The sequence below is a fragment of the Cinclus cinclus genome, chromosome 11, assembly GCF_963662255.1.
Source record: "Cinclus cinclus chromosome 11, bCinCin1.1, whole genome shotgun sequence".
Lineage (NCBI taxonomy): Eukaryota > Metazoa > Chordata > Aves > Passeriformes > Cinclidae > Cinclus > Cinclus cinclus.
In genome coordinates this window covers 19,335,913-19,359,738 of record NC_085056.1, presented here as the reverse complement: position 1 = coordinate 19,359,738, position 23,826 = coordinate 19,335,913, and the positions used below count along the sequence as shown (strand labels likewise).

General features: G+C 51.2%; 1 protein-coding gene across 1 annotated transcript in view; it reads right to left on the bottom strand.

Moving 5' to 3' along the window:
- The window catches only part of LOC134048146 (hydrocephalus-inducing protein homolog), a 75,009-nt gene that overhangs the window by 15,861 nt on the left and 35,322 nt on the right, over positions 1-23,826 (bottom strand). Inside the window, exons 22-46 of the mRNA XM_062499745.1 lie at positions 23,427-23,527; positions 21,937-22,080; positions 21,131-21,447; positions 19,412-19,576; positions 17,885-18,182; positions 16,888-17,016; positions 13,879-14,056; positions 13,176-13,351; positions 12,331-12,464; positions 12,181-12,240; positions 11,213-11,349; positions 10,455-10,576; positions 10,176-10,367; positions 9,626-9,778; positions 8,340-8,579; positions 7,894-8,086; positions 7,250-7,417; positions 6,755-7,021; positions 5,529-5,656; positions 4,943-5,038; positions 4,477-4,651; positions 3,856-3,997; positions 2,516-2,634; positions 981-1,558; positions 340-498 (exon numbers count right to left, since the gene is read on the bottom strand). Coding sequence (XP_062355729.1) covers positions 340-498; positions 981-1,558; positions 2,516-2,634; positions 3,856-3,997; positions 4,477-4,651; positions 4,943-5,038; positions 5,529-5,656; positions 6,755-7,021; positions 7,250-7,417; positions 7,894-8,086; positions 8,340-8,579; positions 9,626-9,778; positions 10,176-10,367; positions 10,455-10,576; positions 11,213-11,349; positions 12,181-12,240; positions 12,331-12,464; positions 13,176-13,351; positions 13,879-14,056; positions 16,888-17,016; positions 17,885-18,182; positions 19,412-19,576; positions 21,131-21,447; positions 21,937-22,080; positions 23,427-23,527 — 4,571 coding nt within the window. The remainder of the gene's footprint in view (positions 1-339; positions 499-980; positions 1,559-2,515; positions 2,635-3,855; positions 3,998-4,476; positions 4,652-4,942; positions 5,039-5,528; positions 5,657-6,754; positions 7,022-7,249; positions 7,418-7,893; positions 8,087-8,339; positions 8,580-9,625; positions 9,779-10,175; positions 10,368-10,454; positions 10,577-11,212; positions 11,350-12,180; positions 12,241-12,330; positions 12,465-13,175; positions 13,352-13,878; positions 14,057-16,887; positions 17,017-17,884; positions 18,183-19,411; positions 19,577-21,130; positions 21,448-21,936; positions 22,081-23,426; positions 23,528-23,826) is intronic.

Genomic DNA, 23,826 nt, shown 5'->3' with positions numbered 1-23,826 from the left:
AAATAAACAAATAAGTCCACCTGCCCAGGGTCTTGGTCTTCCTTACTGGTGTTTGTTTTACCTAGGACACCCCTTCTCACTTCAGGACCCTGTTCTCAAAGGAAGTTGACAGTTTTAGGTGATTTTTTTCCCTCTTGTCTTACAGAACTGCTCTGTCTCCCGCAGAGCTGTCGCTTTTGTCCCATCCCTGACAGAAAGGAGACCTGCAGACACGGGGCCCCATCACATCTTCACTACCTCTCCACAGTGATCCTTCTCCATCCAACCTGTCCCCCATGCCCCCATCTAGCCTGGTCCCTGCCCTGGCACCTTCAGTGCCAGCACCACTGGAGCACCCACCCGATTGTCTTCCATAGCAGCACCTTCTGGTGCAACAATGGTGAAGGGCTTCACACACTCTGCAGAACCCAACCGCTCCTCTGGGTAGTTGACTACGGAGAAGACAGCAGCAGGGGGCAGGGGAGGCCCTTCGGGATGCAGTCCCAGATGTCTCAGCATCTAAAACAGAACAGAAAGTCCTGTTTATACTTCTGTTGCCTTCATCCTCACAGCTCCTTCTTTAAATGCACTGATCTTTTGGCAATGGGGTTTTTGATTTATCTGAAGTATACAAGTGCTTTGTTATGCCCAGTGGGGTGAGCAGGCTCCAGAGCAGAGGCAAGAGCTACAAGCAGGACTGGGACAGAAACCTCTCCCAAGTGACTCAGCTGAAGAAAACAATGACCATGAGCTGCCCTGTCCTGGGACCATTTCTAATGATTTCCAGGCTGGGAAACTCTGAACAGATGGGATACTTGTACACAGAGCACTCCCACTTTCTGCCCACTGAGGGATGGATGGTGATAACCTCCCCATCCACACAGATGCTACGGAGTCATTGTGGAACATCATCAGGTGCCTGGACAAGGCTCTGTGCCATTGTCACCTGGGGGGACACAATACTCCAGGATCCAAGACCACAGCATGCTCAAAATCTGAGCCTTGCAAGGTTTTATCTCATCTTTTGTTGGCAGCCTCCCATCCCTCAGGATCTCCCTAATCATGGCCTTCGGATTTGTGACCTGGATGTCCAAGCACCGCACCCTGACATGCTCATCTCTGACTGTCCCTTCTGCAACCTCGCTTTGTGTCTCCAGCTGAGATGACTGAAGACTTCTTTGGCCTCCACCTTTTTGTTCAGGCTTCTTCTCAACCTTCTCCTGAGACTTATAGGTCTTCTGACCTTTGTTTTCAGCTGAAGGCAGGGATGTATTTCTGTTTTGGATCACGGGTAACTGCACAGAACCCTGAACCTTGTCACCGTAGGAGAAAAGCTGTGTGAGGTCCTGCTGCGATGACTCATAGATTTGAAACCTCTGGATCAAGTTCTTATCCATCTCAGCTGGGTACTCTGGGATTTCGGCTTCCCCCTTGTCATGGGCTTTGGTTTCCCCCATCCCAGGGGCTTTGGTATCCTGCTTGTCAGGGGCTTTGGGCTCCCCCTTCTCTACGTCCTTGAGTTCCCCCTTCTCTGGGGATTTGGGTTGTTCCTTCCCTTGGGCTTTGGGTTCTTCCTTCTCTGGGGCTTTGGGTTCACCCTTCTCAGGGGCTTTGGGTTCTTCCTTCTCTGGGGCTTTGGGTTCTTCCTTCTCTGGGGCTTTGGGTTCACCCTTCTCAGAGGCTTTGGGTTCTTCCTTCTCTTGGGCTTTGGGTTCATCCTTCTCAGGGGATTTGGGTTCTTCCTTCTCTGGGGCTTTGGGTTCATCCTTCTCAGGGGATTTGGATTCTCTCTTCTCTGGGGCTTTGGGTTCATTCTTCTTTGCGGCTTTGGTATCCCCCTTCTTTGAGTATTTGGGTTCCCACTTCTTTGGAGGTTTGGGTTCCCCCTTCCCAGGGGCTTTGGTATCCCCCTTCTTTGGGGCTTTGGGTTCCCCCTTCTTTGGGGCTTTGGGCTCCCCCTTCTCAGGGGCTTTGGTAGCCGCCTTCTTTGGGGATTTGGGTTCCCCCGTCTTTGAGGCTTTGGGTTCACCCTTCCCAGGGGCTTTGGTATCCCACTTCTTTGGGCCTTTGGGTTCCCCCTCCTTTGGGGCTTTGGTATCCCACTTCTTTGGGGCTCTGGGTTCCCCCTTTGGGGCTTTGGGTTCCCCCTTCTCTGGGGCTTTGGGTTCCTTCTTTTCTGGGGATTCTGTTTCCTCCTTTTCTGTGGATTCCGTTTCCTCCTTTTCTGGGGATTCGGTTTCCTCCTTTTCTGTGATTTCCCAGATCCTTTGGCCTTTGTATATACGCTCCTCTAGGATTTCAGTTTCCTCCTCTAGGATTTTGGTTATCATATCCTCTAGGATTTTGGTTATCTTTTCCTCTAGGTTTTTGGTCTCCTTCTTCTCTGGGGCTTTGGGTTCCCCCTTCTCTGGGCTTTTGGTCTCCTTCCTCCCTGGAGATTTGATTTCCTTCTTCTCTGGGATTTTGGTTTCCTTCTTCTCCAGGGCTTTGGTTTCCTTCTTCTCTGGTTTCGCAGACTGCTTCCCCAAGGAGACACCCTTCTTTTCCTTCTTCCGCTTCTCTTCCTCCTTCTGCCTCTCTTCCTCCTTCCACTTCTCTTCTTCCTCTAAGGCTTTTGCCTCCTCCTCAAGCTTTTGAGCCAGCTGCTTCATCTCCCTTCAGCAAACAAAATAGAAAACATCTCTGAGAGTCACCACCACAAGCCTGGGCTCACTAGTCCTGGCTGGCCCTGCAGTTTATTCCTTGACCCTGAGGCCAGGCATAACCATGAGACCATTTCCCTGAATTTTCCTCAACCCACAGAGGTTGAGAACACCCCAAGTGAACTGTGGAAGGGGACCTCCAGGACCAGCCAAACCTAAGCATTGCCATTGTAAGGTCTCGACTGTGCAACCTCCCTCTTAAGGCACACCCAGACACCTCCAGCCCACTGCCAAAGGCTGATCCACCAGCTCTCTGCACTGATGACTGAAAGCGCCCTTCGTCTCTTGATTTCCCAGTTTAAACCACTTCACAAATTGCTAACATCTGCTTGTCCCTCCCTACAATTCTTACTCGATTCATGCAGCCCCCTTCTCCCTGGACATAGCCTGCTCCTTAATGAGAATAATCCTATCAGTCAGAAAGCAAAGGCTGCAGGAACTCTTCTCCTGCAAGACAGGCTCTTGTCAGCCAGATTTCCTGCTGGAACCCAGCTGTAACCAAGGCAAACTTGTGCTATCTGCCATGGAAACAATTTGAAGCAGCCTCGTCTGTCTCCTCCCCATGAAACCAACTTCAGCCTGAGCTGAAAGAAGTCCTGATACACAGGCTTGCTTTAAGCAGCCTCACCTCCCAGCTCCACACTTTTCCTGTTTGTCCTGAGCTGGGCTGCCTTGCTGGAGCAGAGCTTGCCTACTTCTGCAGTTTCAGGGGAGCCTAAAGGACATGGGCTTTTATGGGTGGTGTCCCACCATAAGGAGAACCTTGGCAGGTCAGCATTGCAAGGATTTCATCTGTAGCAGGACCAGGACCCAAACCAAGGGTTTGTCTGTGCCCCACACCTGCCCATACCACAATCCCACTGTTTTGGTGAAGAAGGGAGATGATGAATAAAGTGCAAATCAACACCATAGACTTAAATACACTTCTACAGGCAAGCCCTGAGCCCAGCTCCCTGCAGGCAGCATCTAAACTGGCAGAGCTCACCACTAAAATAGAGAAGATATTCTATCTCAGTAGAAGAAGGTCTTTCCTCTCTTGGGAGCCAGGGAGCTAAGAGTGGCCATCCCTGTGCTGCTTCTTGCCTTTGCTATCAAACTGAGCTCAGAGGCCTTGGAGCAGGGAAACCTTCCAGGGACACTACTCTAAGCAGTAACCCATGGAGGGCTTACTCACCTCTCCCTCCGTAGATGCTTTCTTCCCTGTATTATTTTATCCACTAGAGCTTGCTTCTCCTCAGGGAGGGCATAATACTCATCCTCATCCATTTTCAAGATACGTTGCATGTTCCTCTGAAAAGCTTTTGTCTGCTGCAATTCTTTAGCACAAACCAGAAGAGAAACCATGAGTGACCAGAAGCAGAGCTGGGTGCTCTGGGTCAGCCGCAAGGATTCACAGCTTTTCCCAACCCAGCCTATCATACCAGGAGATGTTGGGGAGCTCATAACCCTGCTCCAAAATTCAAACAATCACCCAAACTATGGCCGGGCAGTGAGTTCCTGTGTTTTGCCTGGCTTAAGCGCACCAAGGCTGAGGACAGTCATTTGTCACTGAGCTACAGCAGTTTGCACTTGTGCCCAAACTTTAATGTTAGAGATTAGGGTGAATCGTAAAACCTCAGATCTGCAACTCTGAGTTCTGGTTATGCTGAGGCAGAAGGTCGAAAGATTAATAAAAATGTTTCTTACAAGCTCTGCTGCAAACCCAGATACGCAGAGATAAGGTCAAGGGCTTGAGAAAGATTTGAGAGGGAGGGAGATATCTTACCTTCCTTCTCTCTTTTAGCGTCCCTCCTCTTTCTTTCATCTTCCTCCTTGGTTATCCAAGAAGCACAATCCTGATGCAGGTTCACTATGTAGATATGATGATGATTGTTAACAGCTTTGAGTACACAGAGCAGAGAAGATTCCAGGCTGCTTGTGAAGAGGCTCTCCAAGCCATCAAAGACCACTCCCTTGGAGCAGTCTTCATGCTGCAAATAAAGGGAAGAACAAGTCAGCCATTGCACACAGGGGGCTCACAGCTGGACAGTTAAGAGATGTCACAGGGTACCAGCTATCCTTGTTCAAAGGGCATTAGCTAAGAACAGCTTGGATCTGTCATTAGGCTCTGCCAACTAGGGGCATCTGCAGCTTCCCCCAAGGTTCCCTGCACACAGTCCAGGATCCTCCAGCAGCATGTACAGACCTCCTCCTCTCCAAGTCATACATCTCTGCCTGTCTCTCCAGAGCAGGAATGTCTCCTTTTCCCCCACCCCACACACCTTCAGCCTCTCACATAGGATGTCCACCAGCAGGTCCTCGGGCAGCACACAGCTCAAGCAGTTCAGCTTTTCCCCATGACTGCTGATGATGTTCAGCTGTTGTGGTGCAGGAGCAGTGGAAACTGTGAACTGTAATGTGGAGCATTGTTAGGAAAATAAACCATGGTGAAAAGCCCTGAACAATTCCCACTGCTGGGCTTGCAGCTGGGGTTCCTCACTAGTGGAGAGTAGAACAACCCTGCAGTGCAGTATGTGAGGCTCCAGGGGATGGTCCTGGAGGGTCCATGCCTTGGCCAGCAGAGACCCAAGCTTGCAAGCCCCCAGTGCAGCCTTCCAGCACTTTACTCACTGCCTGCAGCCATACTAGCCAGGACTGCACTTCACCAGCAAACCACTTAGAACCAGTATAGCTGTCTGCCAGAGCACATTCCCAGCTCAAGTCATACCCAGCCTGCCAGCTGGGCTTGGCACTATGGTCCCACATAACAGGCCCTGGCTGGCACACAGCCTCCACGGTAAGCAGCCCCTGCCCATCTCAAAAACAATGCAAAGGTCCCAGACATCAACCAGAGCAGACTGTGTTTACCTTTTTGTTGGATTTGCTGGCTGGCTCCTTTTTCTTTTGTGCTGGAATGTTCTTGCCTTTGGCATTTTTCTTGATGATTTTTTCTCCAGAGGCTTGTTTATTCTTGGTCCGAGCAGTAAGCTTTTTACCTGCATAGGGGACAGATGGTTCAGGGGGGCTTTGAAAAACAATTAGGTACCTTTCCCCGCAATGGGCGTAACCTTGGGCCCTTGAAGAAATGTGGCACTTTTTCCCCAGTCTGCCGGGCACTGGCAGCACGGTTTCCCAGAAGCAGCTCCTTCCCTCCTTCTCCTACCAGCATGGTAAAACATGCCATCCCGTATTTGATTTTAAAGCCAGCACTATGTCCCTCCTAACAACTGTGCATGCAGGTGACACTCTTGCACAGCAGCTCCCCTGCAGATCAAGCCAAAGATTTGTCCTTCAGGACCATTTTTCCATACACTGCACCCATCCTGCATTCTCATGTGGGGACCTGAAGCCCTACCCCACTTGCATCACCTGTCTCCACTGAAATGAAATCTTCCTTGTGGGAAAATCCCAGCTGGAACCCAGACTCTTCTTCCTTCCACCAGCTCCCAACCCAGCCAGGTTCAAAACTGAGCAATGCAAAACTTCCCCCTTGCACTGAGCCAGGTCTGCCTCACCCTGCAGAGCTCAGGGTACCAACTTCCCAGTAAGTTTCATTAAAGTCTTCAGTCTTACACGTAGAACAGCCCAGCATGCATGAGCTGTGTGCCCTGACAGTGGGCATAGGTAAATCTCTGGAGAAAAGAGCTCATCTGTAGCATGTCTCTCATTGGAAATTCCTCTGGGAGGTTGTCCTTCCCTTCTTCTCCTTTGCAAGGTTAAACCCATAGTCAGTCCTCTTGTGCTTAATGAGCCACTTCAGAAGGCTTTTTCCTTGTTAAAGTGGGCAGCAGTTCTGCCTGCTGCCCCATGAGGAGCAAGCTTGACTCAGCTTAGAGGAAATATAAAATATTTGGGAAAGGGACAGAAGTGCTTCACCACCCGCAGAAAAATAAACATGTACCAATTATGTGCCAAGAACGGCAGCAAAGGGGCTATAAAAGAACCCCTGACTGAGCTCTTAAAATTTATTTCTTTTTTTTTAGACAAGCCAGAGATGCACTTCACCCATGTTCCCTAGGAGACCCAAGGACTGAAAAGGTGCTGCTCTGAGTAAGCAGAAGTGGACAGTTATGGTAGGTTTCTCAAGCACTGGCTCTGGGTCCAGCATTTCTCCTTACCAGCATCATCTTGGTCTTCGCCTTTCAGCTCCATGGCAGCCTTGGTGCAAAGCTCCCGGGCGCGGCGCCCTGCTTGGCTCTGATCATTGGCGATGGCCTCTTTCACCATGGTGTCAATGGACAAGTGAGCAGTGTCATAATAGTGACACAGGGCCGCCACTATCTCTGTCTTTCCTGAGAGAGAGGAGGACTGCTTGGTGACACTTGCATACGAGGCATTACAGGGACAGGCCTTGGAAGAACCTCAAACAAGATGTCGAAGTAAAAAGGACAGTGGGAAAGCAAGTGTCCCTCTGGGGAGGCCATGAGGGAGGCAGCTGGAGTGTGGGTACAAGCTCTGAATTCTAGAGCCAAGAGGATCATCTCCACCTCCTGTTCAGCTGAGGACTTTGGCTTAAGCACCATGGTCCACCAGGATGTGTTCCTCCTGCCTGCCCCTCTCCCTGCAGCCCAGGGCTGCAGCTCACATACCTGCCCGGGGTGGCCCATGGACAATAACAACAATCCCTCTGTCCTGCTGTGCTTCACAACTCTCTGAAGATGGGTCGATGCCCAGGTGGCGCATGACAGCCTGAGAGATAGGGCTCCCAGTCACTTCCACCATGGGCTCAGGAGAGGGTGTGACAGCCCCATGATATGCTGCAGTGCAAAACCAGGGGGAAAAGTCAGCCTCCCGCCCTCCTTTGATCCTCATCATCCTCCCCATCTCCTCAGATCCCACGAAAGGAGACTTGGTGAAAGCAACATGAGCTTGTTCTTTTGTTGCTAGGAAGGTGCAAATATAAAAGAGCCAGGGTTATTAGACCTGGTCCTACTGGCTGAAGAACTCATCCAATCCTAGTCTTTGTGGCTAAGGGACACAAGGGAATATCCTGATTTTATCCCCAGTCTATAGCAGCAGAGAGGAGCTTCCTTTGGTGACATTCAGGGTAGAGAGAGGATGCCCCAGCCCTTCACCCAAGAGTTCCTCCACCAAGCTGGGGAACAGGCAGCTGCTAAAAGCATGGGCTTTCCCTGGAGAACAAGGTGACAGACAGTTCAGGGTGTATGGGCTGGACTCCCTGCTGTGGCCACAATCAAGACAGACATGGCCAAACCCTCACTGTTTTTCTGACCTGGTGCTGCCTTGTCTATGGCCTCAGCCATGTCCTTGGCCTCTGCCATGGCCTTGAGCTCTGCCTGTTGAGCCTTCGGCCTCTTCTGTGCTTCACAGTCCTCCAGCACTTCTGGGGGCAGCATCCCACCCACGGTGCGTGGAGGCATTAGAAAGTTCTTTTGGTACTCAGACCCCGCTGCCATCCACAGGATCTGTGCAGGTAGGGAAGGGAAACCATACACAACGTTCCTTTTCTCGCCTCTCTTCACACACACTCAACAAACCCATTTTCTGTCTCCTCCCATCCTCCCAACAACACAAACTAGTTAAGTCCTCCCACAGCACATCAGCAGACTTGGCTTTACTCTGGGGATTGCCTCCATCTCCCTGGCACAAGCCTGGGAATGCTGGAGTGCTGTGAAGCTTGGGCAGCATGTACAATGGGGACCAGACCTGCCTTCTCACCTTCTCTTCCTCAAGGTACTGCTCATCAAAATCCAGTGAGTAAAACTCAACAGGGAAGTTGCATGGGTTCTTCACCACCACTGTGGCATCCACCCCATCACTGTCCACCAGCACCCATCCCATCTTGAGTGCTGGGGGGCTGAACTCCAACCGTGGCTCTAGACCTTGTCCTGAGAGGTGCAGCTTTAAGTGATTGCTGCTTCCACAAATGTTAAGCTTCAGCTCATTCTTGTAAGACCTCTGAAAAGAGAAAAGTGCAGAAAACTCATCCACAGAGTCCCGGGTGACAGGACCCCAAATACAACGCTTGCCCCAAGGTCAGGGTGTTACCAGTCCCTCCAAGGTGAATGGAAACCAGGTATTTACTTATGCTAGATACTACAGCCTCTGTGTCCTGGGTCTGAGTAACTGGGATGAATCCTGGTGTGCATTCTAACTGGGTGTTTGGGTATCAGATGGAAGTACAATGGACTGTCAGGTGTTTTCACCTAGTCATGCAGCAGTGCAGTGCTCATGAGAAGGGCCCTCGGGGTTACAGTGTCCAGACACAGTCCTGGCACTGCCAAGTCAGGCAAACACCAGCTCCAGGAGAGAAGCAAATGAGCTCTCACTGGCTAGAAATAAGGGTCATCTTCTCTGCTTAGTGTTTGGCTCTGGTCATAGCCAGACACAAGATGGTTACATCTCTCGAGCAAATAAAGACCCCTGCGACTGTTAGCGGGCACAGAAGCACTTGTGTCCATACTGGTACACACTGTCAGTTTCCAAGAGCCAGCAGCCACAGGAAAACTGCTCTTGGGAATACTCCATCCTTTAAGTTGAATTCCCAGCTGCATAGGAATGAGCAGGCAGGCCAGAGCCCTGGCTACTGCTGGCAGCACACCAGTACAGGTGATTGTCCTGCCATGCCCAGGAAGGTGTCTGGTGACTGTTTTGTCTGTCAGTTCTGCAGCAGGACGAGCCTAGACTGGCCATTCCAGGACTGTCCTCTGCAAGCGTGCAGCGGCAAATACAGCCAGGCAAGAGGGAGGCACAAGGGGAGTTGGGCACATCCCCCTCCTTGTGCCAGGAGGCAGCCACAGAGCCCTGATGCTCTCTCTCTGTGCAAGCTCCCTGTGGGCATTTCGAAGCACATCTCGCAGGAGTACTCTTGGGGTGAACTGAGCCATGCTGAGAACGGGGCTTGCAGAAAGCTCCCTGTGAAGGCAGAGCTCATACCTCTGCACCAGGCCCTCATTTCCAGATAGCCCTGACAGGCCTCCTGGGCTGACACCTGCCAATCTCACCTCCTGCTTGGGTGTAAACTGGATTTGTAAGTTCTGCCACCTTCCTGGATTGAGGGTTCCTTTGGAGGGCGTCACTTCAAAGGGACAGGGCTCATCCTCCAGCACCTGCTGCTTCTGACGCATGGCTGGTGTAATGCGTTTGCGTTGATTGTCCTGGGCACAGAAACCAATTGTGTGAGGTCTCCTCAGTGTGTGAGGACAGAGCCTCAGTTCTTGTAGTGCTCTGAGACACTGATGATACTGTGCTCAGAGTACCCACAGCCAAACCAAGTGTGGCCCCCATAGCCTGGAGCTGCAGCAAAAACCTGTGAACTGGGCAGGCAGATAGGGAACTACTGTCCTGAGAGAAGGAATGGGTGAAGATGGCAGAGAAGCAAAGCATCAGATAATGGAACAGGTCCAGGCAAAACAGTCTTGATTTAGACCCTCAGAAGCTTCCTCAGACACACTGTAGATCCAAGTGCTCAGGCAGCCACAGGAGCAGAAAGGGCAAGAGACACAAAGAAAACCCAACCAAGAAGTTACATGTTCGACGTCGCCTGTGCTTTACCTTCCTGACAGGCTTGATGGCAGTAATGAACCACTTGCAGGGTATTTGGAACCAGTTGTAGAGCTGGACTGTCTCAATCTGGCACTGCCCAACGAGGGTATCAGAGAACTGCAGCATGTTCTTGGAGAGGTTGAGCGACAGTCCCAACACAGTGGCATGGAGGTGGATGTTATACGTGGGGCCTTTTGCCACCTGGAGAAGGACAGAGAAGTCAGCGGAGGGTGCAGGTGACATCTGCTGCTGCACCCAGCCTGCTGCATGCCCCAAGAGCTCTGGTACCTCTATGGGCAGCAGCACATCCACATCACCCCATGGCCGGCGGGTGCTTTCAAAGCACACCTCAAACATTATGGTGTGTCTGTGAGGCAGACCCTGCATCTGGTCCAGATTCACTCTGAAACCTTGAACAGATGAAAACAAAGCAGCTGAGATACTCAAGAACCACAAAATGTGTCTTAAGCATGTTAAGGTCTTACAGGTGCCCTGGCTGAGAAGTCTGGGAAAAACCCCATGCCATGGTGTGACCTGGACAAAAAAGAGTGCACCTGAACACCCCTCAGACACAGTGAGCCCTTGTGTGATGGAAACACAGCCCTGCCTCAAGGCCTCTTTTGGAAGACTCTTTTGATCCACCAGAGGATGTCACAGGCTGTTTCCTCAATAAAGGCTGAATACAAGTGCTGTGACAGTGTGGACTCCAACCAAAGCACTTCCAAAACACAGCAGAGTCTGCTGGTTTGCAAAACAAGCCCACTGAGTGCCCAGAGAGACTTGATGCTTGTGAGAGCCAAGGGCAGAAGATGCTGAGAGGTGATCAGGGTGATGAGCCCTTCTGGCCTCTGCACTGAAGCATTAGGGCAGTCACAGACAGCCCAGGTCCCCTGGGCATGGCTGGCCAGGAGAATTCTGCCTCTAAAGCTCCCAGCAGGGGCACTGAGAAGAAAAAGCTCAAAAACCTCACCAAGTTCAGTGGCTTAAGCTAATCTGTCTGAGACACCTCCTTCAAGCCCACAGGAAGTGTCTCCAGCACTGCTTACCTGTGTCCTGCAGGGCAGATACATCGACCTGGAAGGACACTGGGATCTGCCCAGGGTTGGTGATCACCAGAGTGCGTCTCTCAGTGTAACCCTTACGTACAGTGCCCATGTCCAGCACATATTCAGGCAGCTCAACTCTGCAAGGAGGAATAAGGACAGTCCTTAAACCACAGCCTGGCTGCATGTCCAAGTGGATGGGGGATACAAATAAAGTGGCTAGTTCTTTATTCTCTGCTGTAAAAACTCAGCTCAAGCCCATGAAATCCATGGCCTGATCACCTGACAATGACTTTGGGAAGTCAGGAGTACATGTCCTAGGTTTTATCAGCTACTAATGGTACGTGAAAATGAAATTAGCTGACCACAGCTCTTCTGCCATGAAAAGCCAGTATAGGTGAGTACACTGGGCCTTCACTGATCTCAGTGAAACTGCTTAGCCTGTGTATAGCCTGAGCCTGAAATTGCTTTGGGGCCTAGCAATAAGTTTGTCCTGCACAGGAGATCTTCATTGTTCTGCAACCAGATTACATGATCTGCTCTGCAGAGAATCTTCTTCCTGAATTGAAGCATCCTGTACTTGTGCTGCATCATGGTGGTGTAAAGGGACAGACCAAGTTACCTAGATAAGCCCTGCCTGCCCACCAGGATTCAAGCCATCTGATTTTGGGTTTTAAAGGGTTTGCTGACATGTGCAGTTCCCTTCCCTTCTCTTTCTTTTTTGTTTTGTTTTGTTATTGTTGTTGTTTTTGTTTTTGTTTAGTGTGCTCTGTTACTTGGAACCAAGACATCAGCTGGGAGTTGTCTCTTTCAGAGCTAGTCAGCAGGGACAGAATTTGTGCTGTCTGGAAGGCCTTGAAGGTCTGCACTGGGTCCCCTCAGCTCAAGGGACAGAACCCCACACCTGTGGGGAGCTGAGCAGTCCAAAGCTCAGCGCGGTGCTGGGGAAAAGAGGACACTCCACTGCTCACATGGAGAGTGTCACAGCCACCAGGACCACATCCTGTCTGAAGTCCAGGCTATTCCCAGCTCTGCAGACACAAGGAGCTCTCAGGACAAGGGGACATTGCTGGGTGTTCCCCACGAGGCACCTGGAGATGGGGATGGGAGTCCCTACTCACTTGACAAGACTCTGGCGCATCTTTTTGTCAGGGAACCTGCTGTTTGGGGGATGGGATGGGAGCTTTTCCTGCAGCTCCAGGGCAGCCTCCTCTATCAGCATCATCACCGTCTCTATCTGCAGCTCAGTGTTTGGCTGAGGAAAGGGAAGACAGTGCCTGGTTAGCAAAGGTCTTTCCCAACGTTGGCATCTGAGAAAGGATCCCACCCTGCTCTTATGGACAGGGGGTGTGGGGTCCTCCTGTCTGGCTGCTCAGTGTCGGTGACACCTCCTGCTCTCTTAGCCAGGACCTCATCTCCACAGCAGTTAACTCCAGCATCTTCACCTGCCCAGCCACTGTTAGCAAAGTTTGCCTCATCTGGCCAGGCAGACAAGCCAGGAACCTTCCAGAGCTCCAGAGACTTGCCTGCCCCCAGCCAGTACCAAGGCAGCTTGGACAAAACCTGTCTTGAAAGGGAACTGGGACCAAGCTCATCTTGGAGGTGAGCACTACCAGCACAGTCCCAGGGCACAGTCAAGCAGCTGCTGTTCAGGTCTGTAAATCTAGCAGGGCTTGGGTTGGGACCAACAGACTCCCCAGCAATGACCTGCATCTCCTTCAAAGCACCATCAACTCCACCCCTTGAGCATGGCCTTCAGGATCTCTCCCTGGGGTAGCCAGGAATCTGGTGCAACCCCAGAAGAGAGCATGAGCAGAGTGGAAGCCCTAGGGGCAATGCTGTGGTGACACATGCTTGTAAGTGGGCAGGGAGGTCCCAGGTGCCATCAGGGCACCGGTGGGCTGTAAGGGGCTCGGGTGCCATGGAGAGGGTGGCATGTGCCAAACGGGGCTGCAGCTGCTCTTACTACAGTGCCAAAGCCAGGTGCGTGGGGCTTCAGGTTCTGAGTCTTCAGGGTCTGAGTCTTTGGAGTCTGAAACTTCAAGGCCTTAGTCTTCGGACTCTGAGTCTTCTGAACAACTGATTGATTCCTCTGACTGAATTGTTGCAGGGGTTTTATGAGCTTCTCATATTTTTCATTTCCTGAAGGAAGAAAACGTCCACAAAGTGAAGTGTGAGCAATGTGCCAATCCCATTTAAGCTGGGAAGTCCCCACCTCTCAACACTGGTTTCTTCCAGAAAGAAATCCCTCCAGCCATCTATGGAAGGTGGATGCTGCTGTTCCTCTCTGAATCCTCATTTTATTTGCTCCCACCCATCAAGTTTGTCCATCCCCACAGAGGAGCATCTCATTGCCTGCAATGTCACGCAAATCCAACCCTGTCAGAAGCCCTGCCATCCTCTCTTACAGCTTTCCCAAGCCTTTCAGTCTAGCCATCATCCTTCAGGACCCTGCCAGATGTGCTGGCAAGCTCTGCAGGATGGCTTCTGGGACAAAGCCCACGTGGGATCCTCTGCTCAAGACTCATGAAGCAGTCAGAGGGCTTGAGTTGGTCCGGGAGTCCTGTAACCCTCAGGCTTGGTGGAGCTGAGCATGAGATACCCTATGTGCATATGGTAGGGAACAAAACCAGAGGGACCCTTCCTAGGGGCAGACAAGCAGTGCCCACCTTCGATGTTCCAGGGCAGGTTCACACTGATCACAGGAAAGAATGCTTCTCCTTTCAGGCAGATATTTTCTGGGTCCAGGTCACCCACTTTAAGCTGGAAAGTCCTGCTGAAGGCTCCTGGTACTCCTGGCATGTAAGAGAATTTCAGCACTTGCTTCTCACCAGGTGCAACGGAGCCCTGCAGGGATGGGAGAGGAGGGAGGGAATGCATCAGAGTGTTTGATGGGGGGATGGCTCAGGGGACAGACAGGCTGAGAGGACAGGTCCTCATCTAGAAGAAACCATCAGACCACATCACCTTCATGATAGACGTATTACAGTCTTGGCTTTGGCGATTGTTAAAGTGAGTATTACGTGTTTCATAATGTTTTCTTTTGTAAAAGATGTTTTGCTAAAGTTTAGAGTTCTTTCAATGTGAATGTTATCTTGCATTGCAATACCAATGTTGGGGAAGAGTTGATGCAACATTAACATTTAACCAGTGGAGGAATGGAAACCTGTTGAATGTGCTGAAGAGTGACAAATGACCAGGACTAGGACAACTGCACGTGCTCCAAAAAGGTGGGACGGAGGAGGAACTATGTTAAAATATTTCAATACATATAACCATTTGTAAATATGTATGAGGCTGATGCAATACCCCGGGTATATAAGGGGTCTTGATGTGTGGTGTGGTGTGCCTCTGGCTGCAGCTAAGCACCCAAGTCAAGCACCCAGTGCTGTTACTTTTGCTTTATTGATTTTGTCCCCCTTTAGATTTTAACTGAGGAGTGGGCTTCGCTTCTCACACCTTCTACGTCTCTTGTGCCCATAAGGTCGAGCCTCCAGCCCCAGGGTGCAGTGTGTTTTCCCAAGGGCTCATAAGGCTGCAGCCTCAGCACAGCCTGATATAAACACAGCTCTGCTGCCAATGGGGTTTGCCCTCTGCCAGCAAGAGCCCGCCTCAACAAAAAAATTAAAAAAAAAAAGGCTCTTTTGCTGCTGCTGTGGAAGAGAAATCCCTGCACTCAGCAGGGCCAGCAGCTCCTCTCATCCCTTGTAGGAGACAGGCATGAAGAAATGGGAACGCCATCGGCTTCCTCCTCCCCCTGCAAGGAGGGACAAAGGCAGGAGCGCTGCTTCGGCTGGGAGACATCCAGGCAGGACTGAGAAGCTTGGACAGTGGTGGGATGCTGCCAATTTTTCTCCTTGCTCTTCCAGCCCTGCTGCTCCCTAGCTCCCTCACTGCCCCACAAAGCCGCTGCACAGCAGCAGAGCTGCAGGAGGCAGGGAGCAGCAAGCCTAGGAAGGGATATGGAAGTGCTGCTTAGCGCTGGCAGCAGGGAGGCAGGGCCAAGGGCTATGTCCTGTGTGATCGCACAGCCTGGCTAAGGTGACCCTCAGCAACGCTCCAGTGCCAGCACAGCCTGAGATCTCAGCTGTCAGGGTCCCCAAGTGACTGTGAGGAACCAGTTAAATTTTAATTTATGCCTCAATATATGTTAAGAAGACACTTTCTGATACGGGGTGAAAAATTACTATGGGGGCTGTACCCTAACCCTTAACACCCTCCACGAGGAAAGGAAGTTGCGAGGAGAAAATGCATGCAGGCTCCACCTCTAGGGGGCTGCGAGCAGACTCCAAAGCCCAGGAGAATTTTGCCTGTCTGAACAATAGTCTTCCTAAAAGGGCTGAATTACAGGAGGAATCTTCCCATATGAAAGCAGTCAACGCTGCCAGTTTTTCCCTGCCGTTTTTGGCTTTTTGTTGGGCTGGGAACAGCTGGAGGGTCCGGCTCCCGGCAGAGCCACTCCCCGCTCGCCGCGGCACCCTGGTGCTCGGCTGTTTGCCCGCGGGCCAGCCGCGCCTGCTGCCGGCTGCGGGTGGTGGCCAGCACTGCGGCAGGCGTGCCCGCTCGGGGCGGCTGGCCGCACACAGCTCCATCTGCCGAGCGGCACACGGACAGAGCGCCCCAGGGTTACAGCAGCACCGCTCTGTGCCTGCCAACTGTTACTTTGCGTTTCTCACTTTCTCTCTCCGCTGTTTTATCCCCTTCTGGTTGGGACCGCACACTTTCTTCATGAAAAAACAGTTTTCAGATATAATACTTGTTTTGTTTACACTTTGTTTTCATCTGAGAAATCTAGCAAGTAGAATTGTTCTCTGTTCCCCTTACAGCAGCACAAGACAATAACTGTGAAGGGCAACCAGCCTGCTACTGGCACTGTACCACTTCAGCTCTGGAGAGGCAGAAGCAGGCAGGGAGAAACGCCCCTCCAGGCTGGGGTGAGAAGTGCCTCCCTCCCAGAGGCCTTTGCAGGCACATGTTAATATCTTGAGTTCTATTGGTTTGTACAGTTGTTCCACCCCTGTTCACCTTGGATGTACCCTTTCTGGAAAGTTCTTCCTTTCCTTGATGCCCCTTGGCTATAGTTTGCCCTATTGCTCCAGCCCTGTTACCCTATTGGTTCCCCTGGTTGGCTGCCCCTCCTCTGCACCGCTTTTCCCTGTCCCTATAGGACCTTGATCCTCAGGACTCGCCTCTTTCGTCCCATATTTAACCCTGTGCCCTCAACCCAGTTTTGTCTTTGTCCCTGGATTCCCTTCCAGACCCAATAAAGCTTCCCTCAGATTTCCATACAAAGACCTGCCCTTCGCCTGTATTGTCAGCCACTTCTTGTTTTTAGCAAGTGTGCTCGGGGCTCCAAAAGCACAGCTCGTTCTCAGAGGAACCCAGTGAAGCGCATCACTTGAGGTGACCAACAGACTTGTGCCTCCTCCCACTGGTGTGTGCCCTGTGACAGCAGAGCCACCCACCAGCCAAGGCCATGAGGGAGTCTGTCAGGAGAGCACTTGCTTCTCTGCACCCAGCAGAAACAGCAGAAATTACTTACAGCCCTCTCTCTCTAACAGCTGGGTTTGGGATTTTCCCCTCTGATTTTTTTCCCCCTTCCCCCCCTTCTTTTTTCCTTTTAACACTCTCCTGGGCCACTTGACACAGGACTGGGGTCGGTCACTTGTGGTACTTACAGTGGGGGGGATGACCAGAAACACGCCAGGCAGATGTTGCTCTGCAGTGCTAGGATTTAGCACCCAGTTGAATTTAATCTTGCCAGTGTTCGCCAGGGTGACTGTGCTGTGACGAATTTCATTAAATATCTGGAGAGAAGGCATAGGAGTGGGAAGTTACAGACCCAGGCCTGCTGCTGGGAATCTCCTTCCTCTCTCCTGGGGCTGAAAGCAGACACATAATGGGAGCAGGGACCACGGAGGAGATACAGGCACGGGGGGACCTAAGGAACCCCCAGGCACAGGGCACCTGCACAGGAGCAGGGAGCTCTGGCAGCACACAGAGGTGTGGTAAACAACCATGTGAGGGCCAGTAATAAAGGAACCAGGGGACCCAGGCCCTCTGCACTGTGAGGGTTCACCAACTGCCAGGAGAAACAGAAACAGCACTGAGGCATCCCAGAAGAAAAGGCACCTGCATTCAAGTATTGGCAAGCAACATACATGCAACAAGGGAGTCACACAGGGCAAAACAGACAGGGCCAGCAGCTGGAAATATCTGTGTGCTTTCAACTGAAAAAGAGTGAAGTGGGAGTTATTCTGGGACAGTCTCTCCAACTAGAGCAACTGGAAGCCCAACTTGTTCCCTTGATTATTGTGTGGATTAAGCAAGACCTTTAGACAAGAGCATGTCCTTGGGAGATCAGTCTTTAGGAGTGGATCAGCAAAGGGATGTCTCAAGACATGCCCCTCCGAGCATCCCCCCTGGGGCCCTGCCTGCCCCAGGAAGCAGTGTTAGGTACCCTGAAAAAGAGGCATTCCCAGCCTTTTGGAGAGGGTTAGAGATGGCCATTTAAAACCAGCTTGGATGCCAGATGTGTCCCTCAAAGGTTGCAATTCCAAGCCCCAGAGCCAACAAAGGGGCTGGGAAGGGGGAGGAGCCCTGGACTGAGGTGGGCAGGAACCCATCGGCCGTGGTTCAAAGGCAAGGAGCTGTGCCAGGGCACACGTGTGGTACCTGAAAGCCGCAGTTGATCTCCTGGAGGCTCAGGGAGTAGCTGATGCATGAGGCCTCCCCGGTCAGCTCCACCTCGTAGGTGGGGCCTCCCTCTACATGGCACAGCGCCGTGACACTGGCGATGGTGTTGAGGTGGCCAAAGAAGCTGAAGGAGACCTTCTGTCTCTCTCCTGGCTGCAGCACACCCGACTGCGGCAGGACACTGAAAACCTGGAGGACAGGAACGATTGAGATGTTCAGTGTGGAAATGGATGCAGAAGAGCACCTTGGAGCAAACTGCAGCTGTAGCTGGAGGTGCCTATTCCTCAAGCACAGCCAGAATCATCCTGATCTCATCCTGTGTCCATGCCACTGACCAGTGGAGAGACCACAGGGAAGATCTTTTCCCATACTCACAGATCAATGCATTAATTGTACATTCAAGTGAACTGGGATATCTCCTGGCAGTAGAAATTCCCTCTGATGCACAACTTGCCTTTAAAAAGCATTTCCTACTGCTTTTAGAAAAGGAGGAGACTCAGAGTGAGAGCTCTTGGAGCTCAGGGATCTCAGTGAAGGACTCCAGCCCAGCTGCTCTGACTCCTGAGGCTTTTCCCCTTGCTCTCTGATTTATATGCTGCATTCTCAAGGTGCTACAGCAAAAGGCCCTGCAAAAATGCCCTATGGACCACCTGATGAGCTCCAGGGGGAACAATGCCCTCCATAGGTGCTGCACAGTGTCCTTGGGCAGCCCTATGACATGTCCTGCACGGCCTCTCCAACAACCAGTTGCTTCAGAAGCGCTTTGTGATGGGTCTAGAGGGATGTGAGGCCCCTCTGTGGGCAATGCTGAGGGCTGCCAACGGGACTGGGAGCTACAGCTCTGCTTGCCATACCGAAAATGTGGAAGTGAGACAGATTTCCTCTTACATTCTCCACTTTGAGGGGAGGGTGCAGTACGTCCGTGGATAACCTGAATCCCCCCAAGCCTAGTGGGATGTAATACTTTTCACAAATATATGGCAGCACCTGAAAAACAAGCCATTTTCTATGCTAGGAGGAAGAGACAGACACTTTGCAAAGTCTCAGTTTATAAGACAGCTTCAGGGCCACCACTGCAATACCAGCTCTTGGGTAAAAGCAGAGACCTGAAAACAGTTGGTTTTGGCTGGGTTGGGAAGAGGGTACATGGAGATCAGCACTCATCACAGCTTGCTCTGGGAAGGAAGCTGGAGGTCTTATCATCATGATGCAGATAAAAGCCTCATCTTATCTTTGTGAAGAAAACATGGCCACAAAGTCCCACACTCCGCACAGGTCTGTAGGATCTCAGCAGGCTTCTCCAAAGAAAACTCTCTCCCTCCCACACACCCCATGTCCAGCCACTGGCCCTGCTGCCCAGCGCACTCTCGGGGCACAGGACAGTAGGGCAGCAAAAAGGGAGGACAGCAGGAGCATGACTTGGTGGTGGTAAGCTGGGGAGGCAACACAAGCAGTAGGTGTACAAGAAAATCTACCTCTGCTCCTAAAGACTGGGCAGGATCCCACGATTCTCTGAGGGCTGTGGCTGGGTCCTCCCCATTTCTAATCTTGAAGCGTCTCCTTTGAGATGCCGAGTAATCCAAGCAGGTTCTCTTCTCCTTTGGTGGTTGGGGTTTGAACTTAGGTGGGCAACGCTCATGCCTGGAAAATAATGTAACTATGAACAGGGACCTGCCATGGGAGGAAGGGACACCTGCACGAATAGCTCCTGGTCAGGATGCAGCTGCTGGGTGGGTGCTGGTGCGTTGAACTGAGAAATGGTTTGATCCAGCCCTTCTCAATCCAGGCTGGAGCAGCTCTGTTCTAAAGACAGCCCAGGGATGATACTGGTAGCAGTGGTGCAGGCAGCTGCAACTGCTTGCATTGAGGAACTCCAGAGGATGGGGATTAACACCTTGTGGGGATGCAAAAAGCACAGTGGGAGAGGAAAAGACAGAGAAGGCAAGCCAAGAAGGTGAGATCTGAGGCACCAAGGGGCACACCTGGCCAGTGATGAGCCAGCACAGCCCCCCCAGTGCCCAATGCCAGAAATTCTGCAGCTCTACCAGGTATTTATCAGGGATGTTTCCCTGACACTCTTGGGGGGGTTGGATGATATTTTCCAACACTCCCAAGTGACTCAGGTCACATTCCCCATTTTAAATTGAAGCAGGTGCTCAGGGTAACTCTGCTTGTGTTTCTAATGCCACGTCAGAGACACAGTTGAGCCATGCCTGCCTGTCACCCTGCTGAGCTGCAAGTGCTCCCCACACAGTCAAACACAACCTGGATGTTCCATTCCCAGACCGGCATTCAGTGCCTATAATGACCTGCTCCCCAAAGAAGCCCTGTCTTTAGCTTTGTAGCTTGTTATCTAAAGCTGGGTTTTATTTCTGGATGAGGGGCTCTCTCATCATAACCCCCAAGAGCCCCCTAATCATCTGTTCTACTGTCTTTAGTTTTAATGAATGGTTTGAGGCAACTTCTCAGGACCATGGTGCCCAGACAATGACATTTTTCACTCTAAAGTAGAAACTCTCTCGGAGGCAGGGATAGGAGATGATGTGATGAACAAGTCCTGCTGTCAAGCAGTACAGTCCCCATAAGGGACATGTTGCAGTGGGGAAAAGTTAAAAATAGTAATAAGTGTCACCAAAAAAAGGGAGTGAAGAATCCAAGGTGTCCACTGAAAGCGGAGCCCTGTGAAAGAAATCATCCTGACACTAAAAGAGTTGCCTCAGAAAAGAAGGAAAGGGAAGGTAACAAGATGTTCAGCATCAGCCCAGGCTCTAAGTAGCTCTTTCTCTGGTGTTGGGACTTTCTGGGCATCCTCCAGCACAATGCAAGGGAGGAAGATAAGGAGCAGAGAGGAGCTCCTGCAAAGAGAACCCATCCCAAAGCAGAGGGGTCAAAAGGGCCTCCCAGAAGCACTGTGGGAGCTGGGACTAGGGGCCCTTCATCAAGGTGGACATTGCCTCAGGCCACAGAGGTCTGAGAAAGCAGCTTTCAGCCCAGCTTTAGCTTTCTTTCCCAAGGAAACCACTACGGGTTTGCCCCAGGAAGTATAAAATTGGTGGAAAACCAATTCCCTGAGCATCCAGCTTGACCACGGCTGGTCACTGCTACTTACAAAAGGAAAAGTCAGAAGCAGTCTGTCAGATCCTAGGCAAACAGCTTTGTTCTTTGCAAAGCAGAAACAGGACACCAGGAAGAAGAGCTTCAAGGAGAGAGCAAAGGTGCACATACCTCAGCCTGTTCACCTGGCTGTCTGAATGGAATGACCAGTGGTACTGGACAGGCCGTGGGCTGCAGTTGGTTATCTCCAGAGAACGCCCTTCTGCAGTGCCAGCCAGGATGCAGCCAAACTCCAGGGTGCTGGGCTGGATTTGGAGATTGGGGAAGTGGACTTCTCCTTGAAGGGTGATACACTCCACATAAGGATGGCCGTTGACCATGTTTATCTTCAGAACCTTCTCTTCCTTCCAGCTATGAAAATCCAGTTTATAAGATGGGTCAAATGCAATGTAGAGATGACAGGTCTGTCCTACATCCACTGTCACAGGCTGCAAGGAGATGAACAGTAATTAATCACCCGAGTGATGACGTCCCAAGGTCTCACAGCTGAAACAGTAAATGCTTGAAGTGTGATTCCCAGCATGGGCTTCTTGGTTCATCGTGCATTTCATTACAGCAACACTGTGACTGCAGCCACAGCAGTCTAGTCCAGGATTCCCTCAAGCCCATGTTTCTGTGCTCAGCAGCAAGACAAGGGGGTGGCTGCTGGAGAGCTGGGATGCTTTCCAGGAGACACCTTTACTGCATGGCTGGCCCAGACCTAGTTGCCTGCTCCTTCTCCTTGTGCCTTAAAGCCAGGATGGACCTTCTCAATTCAGATAAGATTTTGATTCCTTCAGCAGCTCTGCTGATGCAGCTCAGGCCAATCCACTGCTGACACTACAGAATAAACTTCTTGACTCAAGGCTCTCCCAACAGAAAGGCACCACCACATCCCTCCTCTTCAGACCCCACTGGAGGAGTCCAGGGCTGCTCACCTGGCCATCCGGGAGGGGCTGCTGGTCCGCATCGCAGAGCAGAAACGGCTGCTCCAAGTCCAGCATAAGGTCGAGTGGCAACAAGCAGGTGTTCTTTAAAGCCAAAGGCTTGTACTGCAGAGTCAGGACATCATCACTGGGTTTCTATGGAAACGGGAGACAAGGAAAAAGAAGCCTCAGCTAGCCACAGACCTCCTTCTGCTTCTGCTGCATCTCACAGTTTTCAGCCCCAGAAGTGCATACATCTCTATTTCCCCCTTCTATTTGTTTCTACCCTTCCAGGACATTTGTCTTTAAAGCAGATGCTTTTCATGTTTAGAACCACAGCATTCCCTGGGGGACAGGGAAACACTCCCACACATGGATGAGGGAATAGCCCCCTGAGAGGAGGCAACTGCTTAAACAAGATCTAAATCAAAAAAGTCAATCCAGACCATTTGTCTCCAGTTTTGTCTCTCTGTTGGGCAGAACAGCAGTAGATGGTCACCACTCACATACAGACATTTCTTGCAACCTTAATGGCTCTAGCAGCCTCATGAAAGCAGTTCATCTGCAACATGTGTCCTGCAGCCCCTGCTACAGGGACACAGTGTCTGGTCTCAAAGCTATGAGCAGCCTAGGCTCCTCCTTCCTCTCTATCCATAGTGATGGGCTTCCTGCACGGTTTACAGAAACCAGAGAGTTTGGGAAACTAGTTCTGCATGTACTGATATCAGGCAGGTGCTGTGCCATGGCATGCAATGAATCAGTTTGTGTGTGTGGCATCAAGCAGAAGCCAGGCAGAATCAGGGAGAGCTGAAAAGCTTCTAGTTACACCTGAACTGCCTGTTCCAGGGATTCTGTACTTCAGTGGAAACCTAGGAATTGGAAGAGAGGCCTGAAACTACAGACACCAAATAAGGAAACATCCTCTCTTTTTCAGACAACTGGCAGGAGAGGAAAAGATGATGCTGGAGTTGGGATCCAGAGACTAAAGGACACCTGCTCTGCCTCAGTGTTATCATCGCTGCAGCTGCAGGATGTCTGGGGGTCCTTTGAAGCAGGTGAGGCTCAGGGAAATGCACAGAGCTATACCATATAGCTATATCATAAAGCATCCATGCCAACAGCAGAGAAGGCAAAGAGACACAGGAGATGATGGGTTTTTCCTTGTCAGCCTGAGGAATTCACAGGAATCTCCATTTTTCCCAGCCTCCCTACAGCATCGGGGTACAGACATCCCTGTGCCTTGGAGGTTCCTGAAAAACCTCCCTTTACACTGAGCAGAGAGACTGGCATTTCTCTGGAAGTGGCCACAATCCCCAATGGCAGTGAAGCTGTAACTGCAATTTTATGTTGGGGAAGTTAAATACCACTCTCATCCCTAAAAGCATCTTCACTCACTTCACAAAGTGCCTCAGGAAGGGTAAAGAGGGGCTTTAACACAAGCACACACCCCCCCCCCCCCTCAGCCATGCTGTTAAATGTCAGGATGCAATCCAGAAACTTACCTTCTCCACCCAGAAAGAGAATTGTCTGGCTGATATTTCTATGGAGGGATCAATAAACTTGCAGGTAATGGTTGTTTCTATTATCTTCTCTGTCCTGCTGGCTGTCCCAGTGACAGCTTCACACATCACATAATCCTGCACCTCCTGCATGCAAGGGTCTCTTGTCACTGCTGGGTGGTGGCAGAGCTTCCAGAAAATGCCCTGCCCTGGCTCAGCACCCACCACCCACCACAGGCCCTATTGTTGCCTTAGAGTTATGGCCACTGTGCCTTTTTCTTCCTGTGAGGCACCTTCTTTATTCTCCACTCAATTGTCCCTAACACTGCACCCAAAAACCACAAAAGGCACCTGTGAGAAACTCCCTCCCTTCACACGGCTTAATTTTTATTCTGCTTTTACC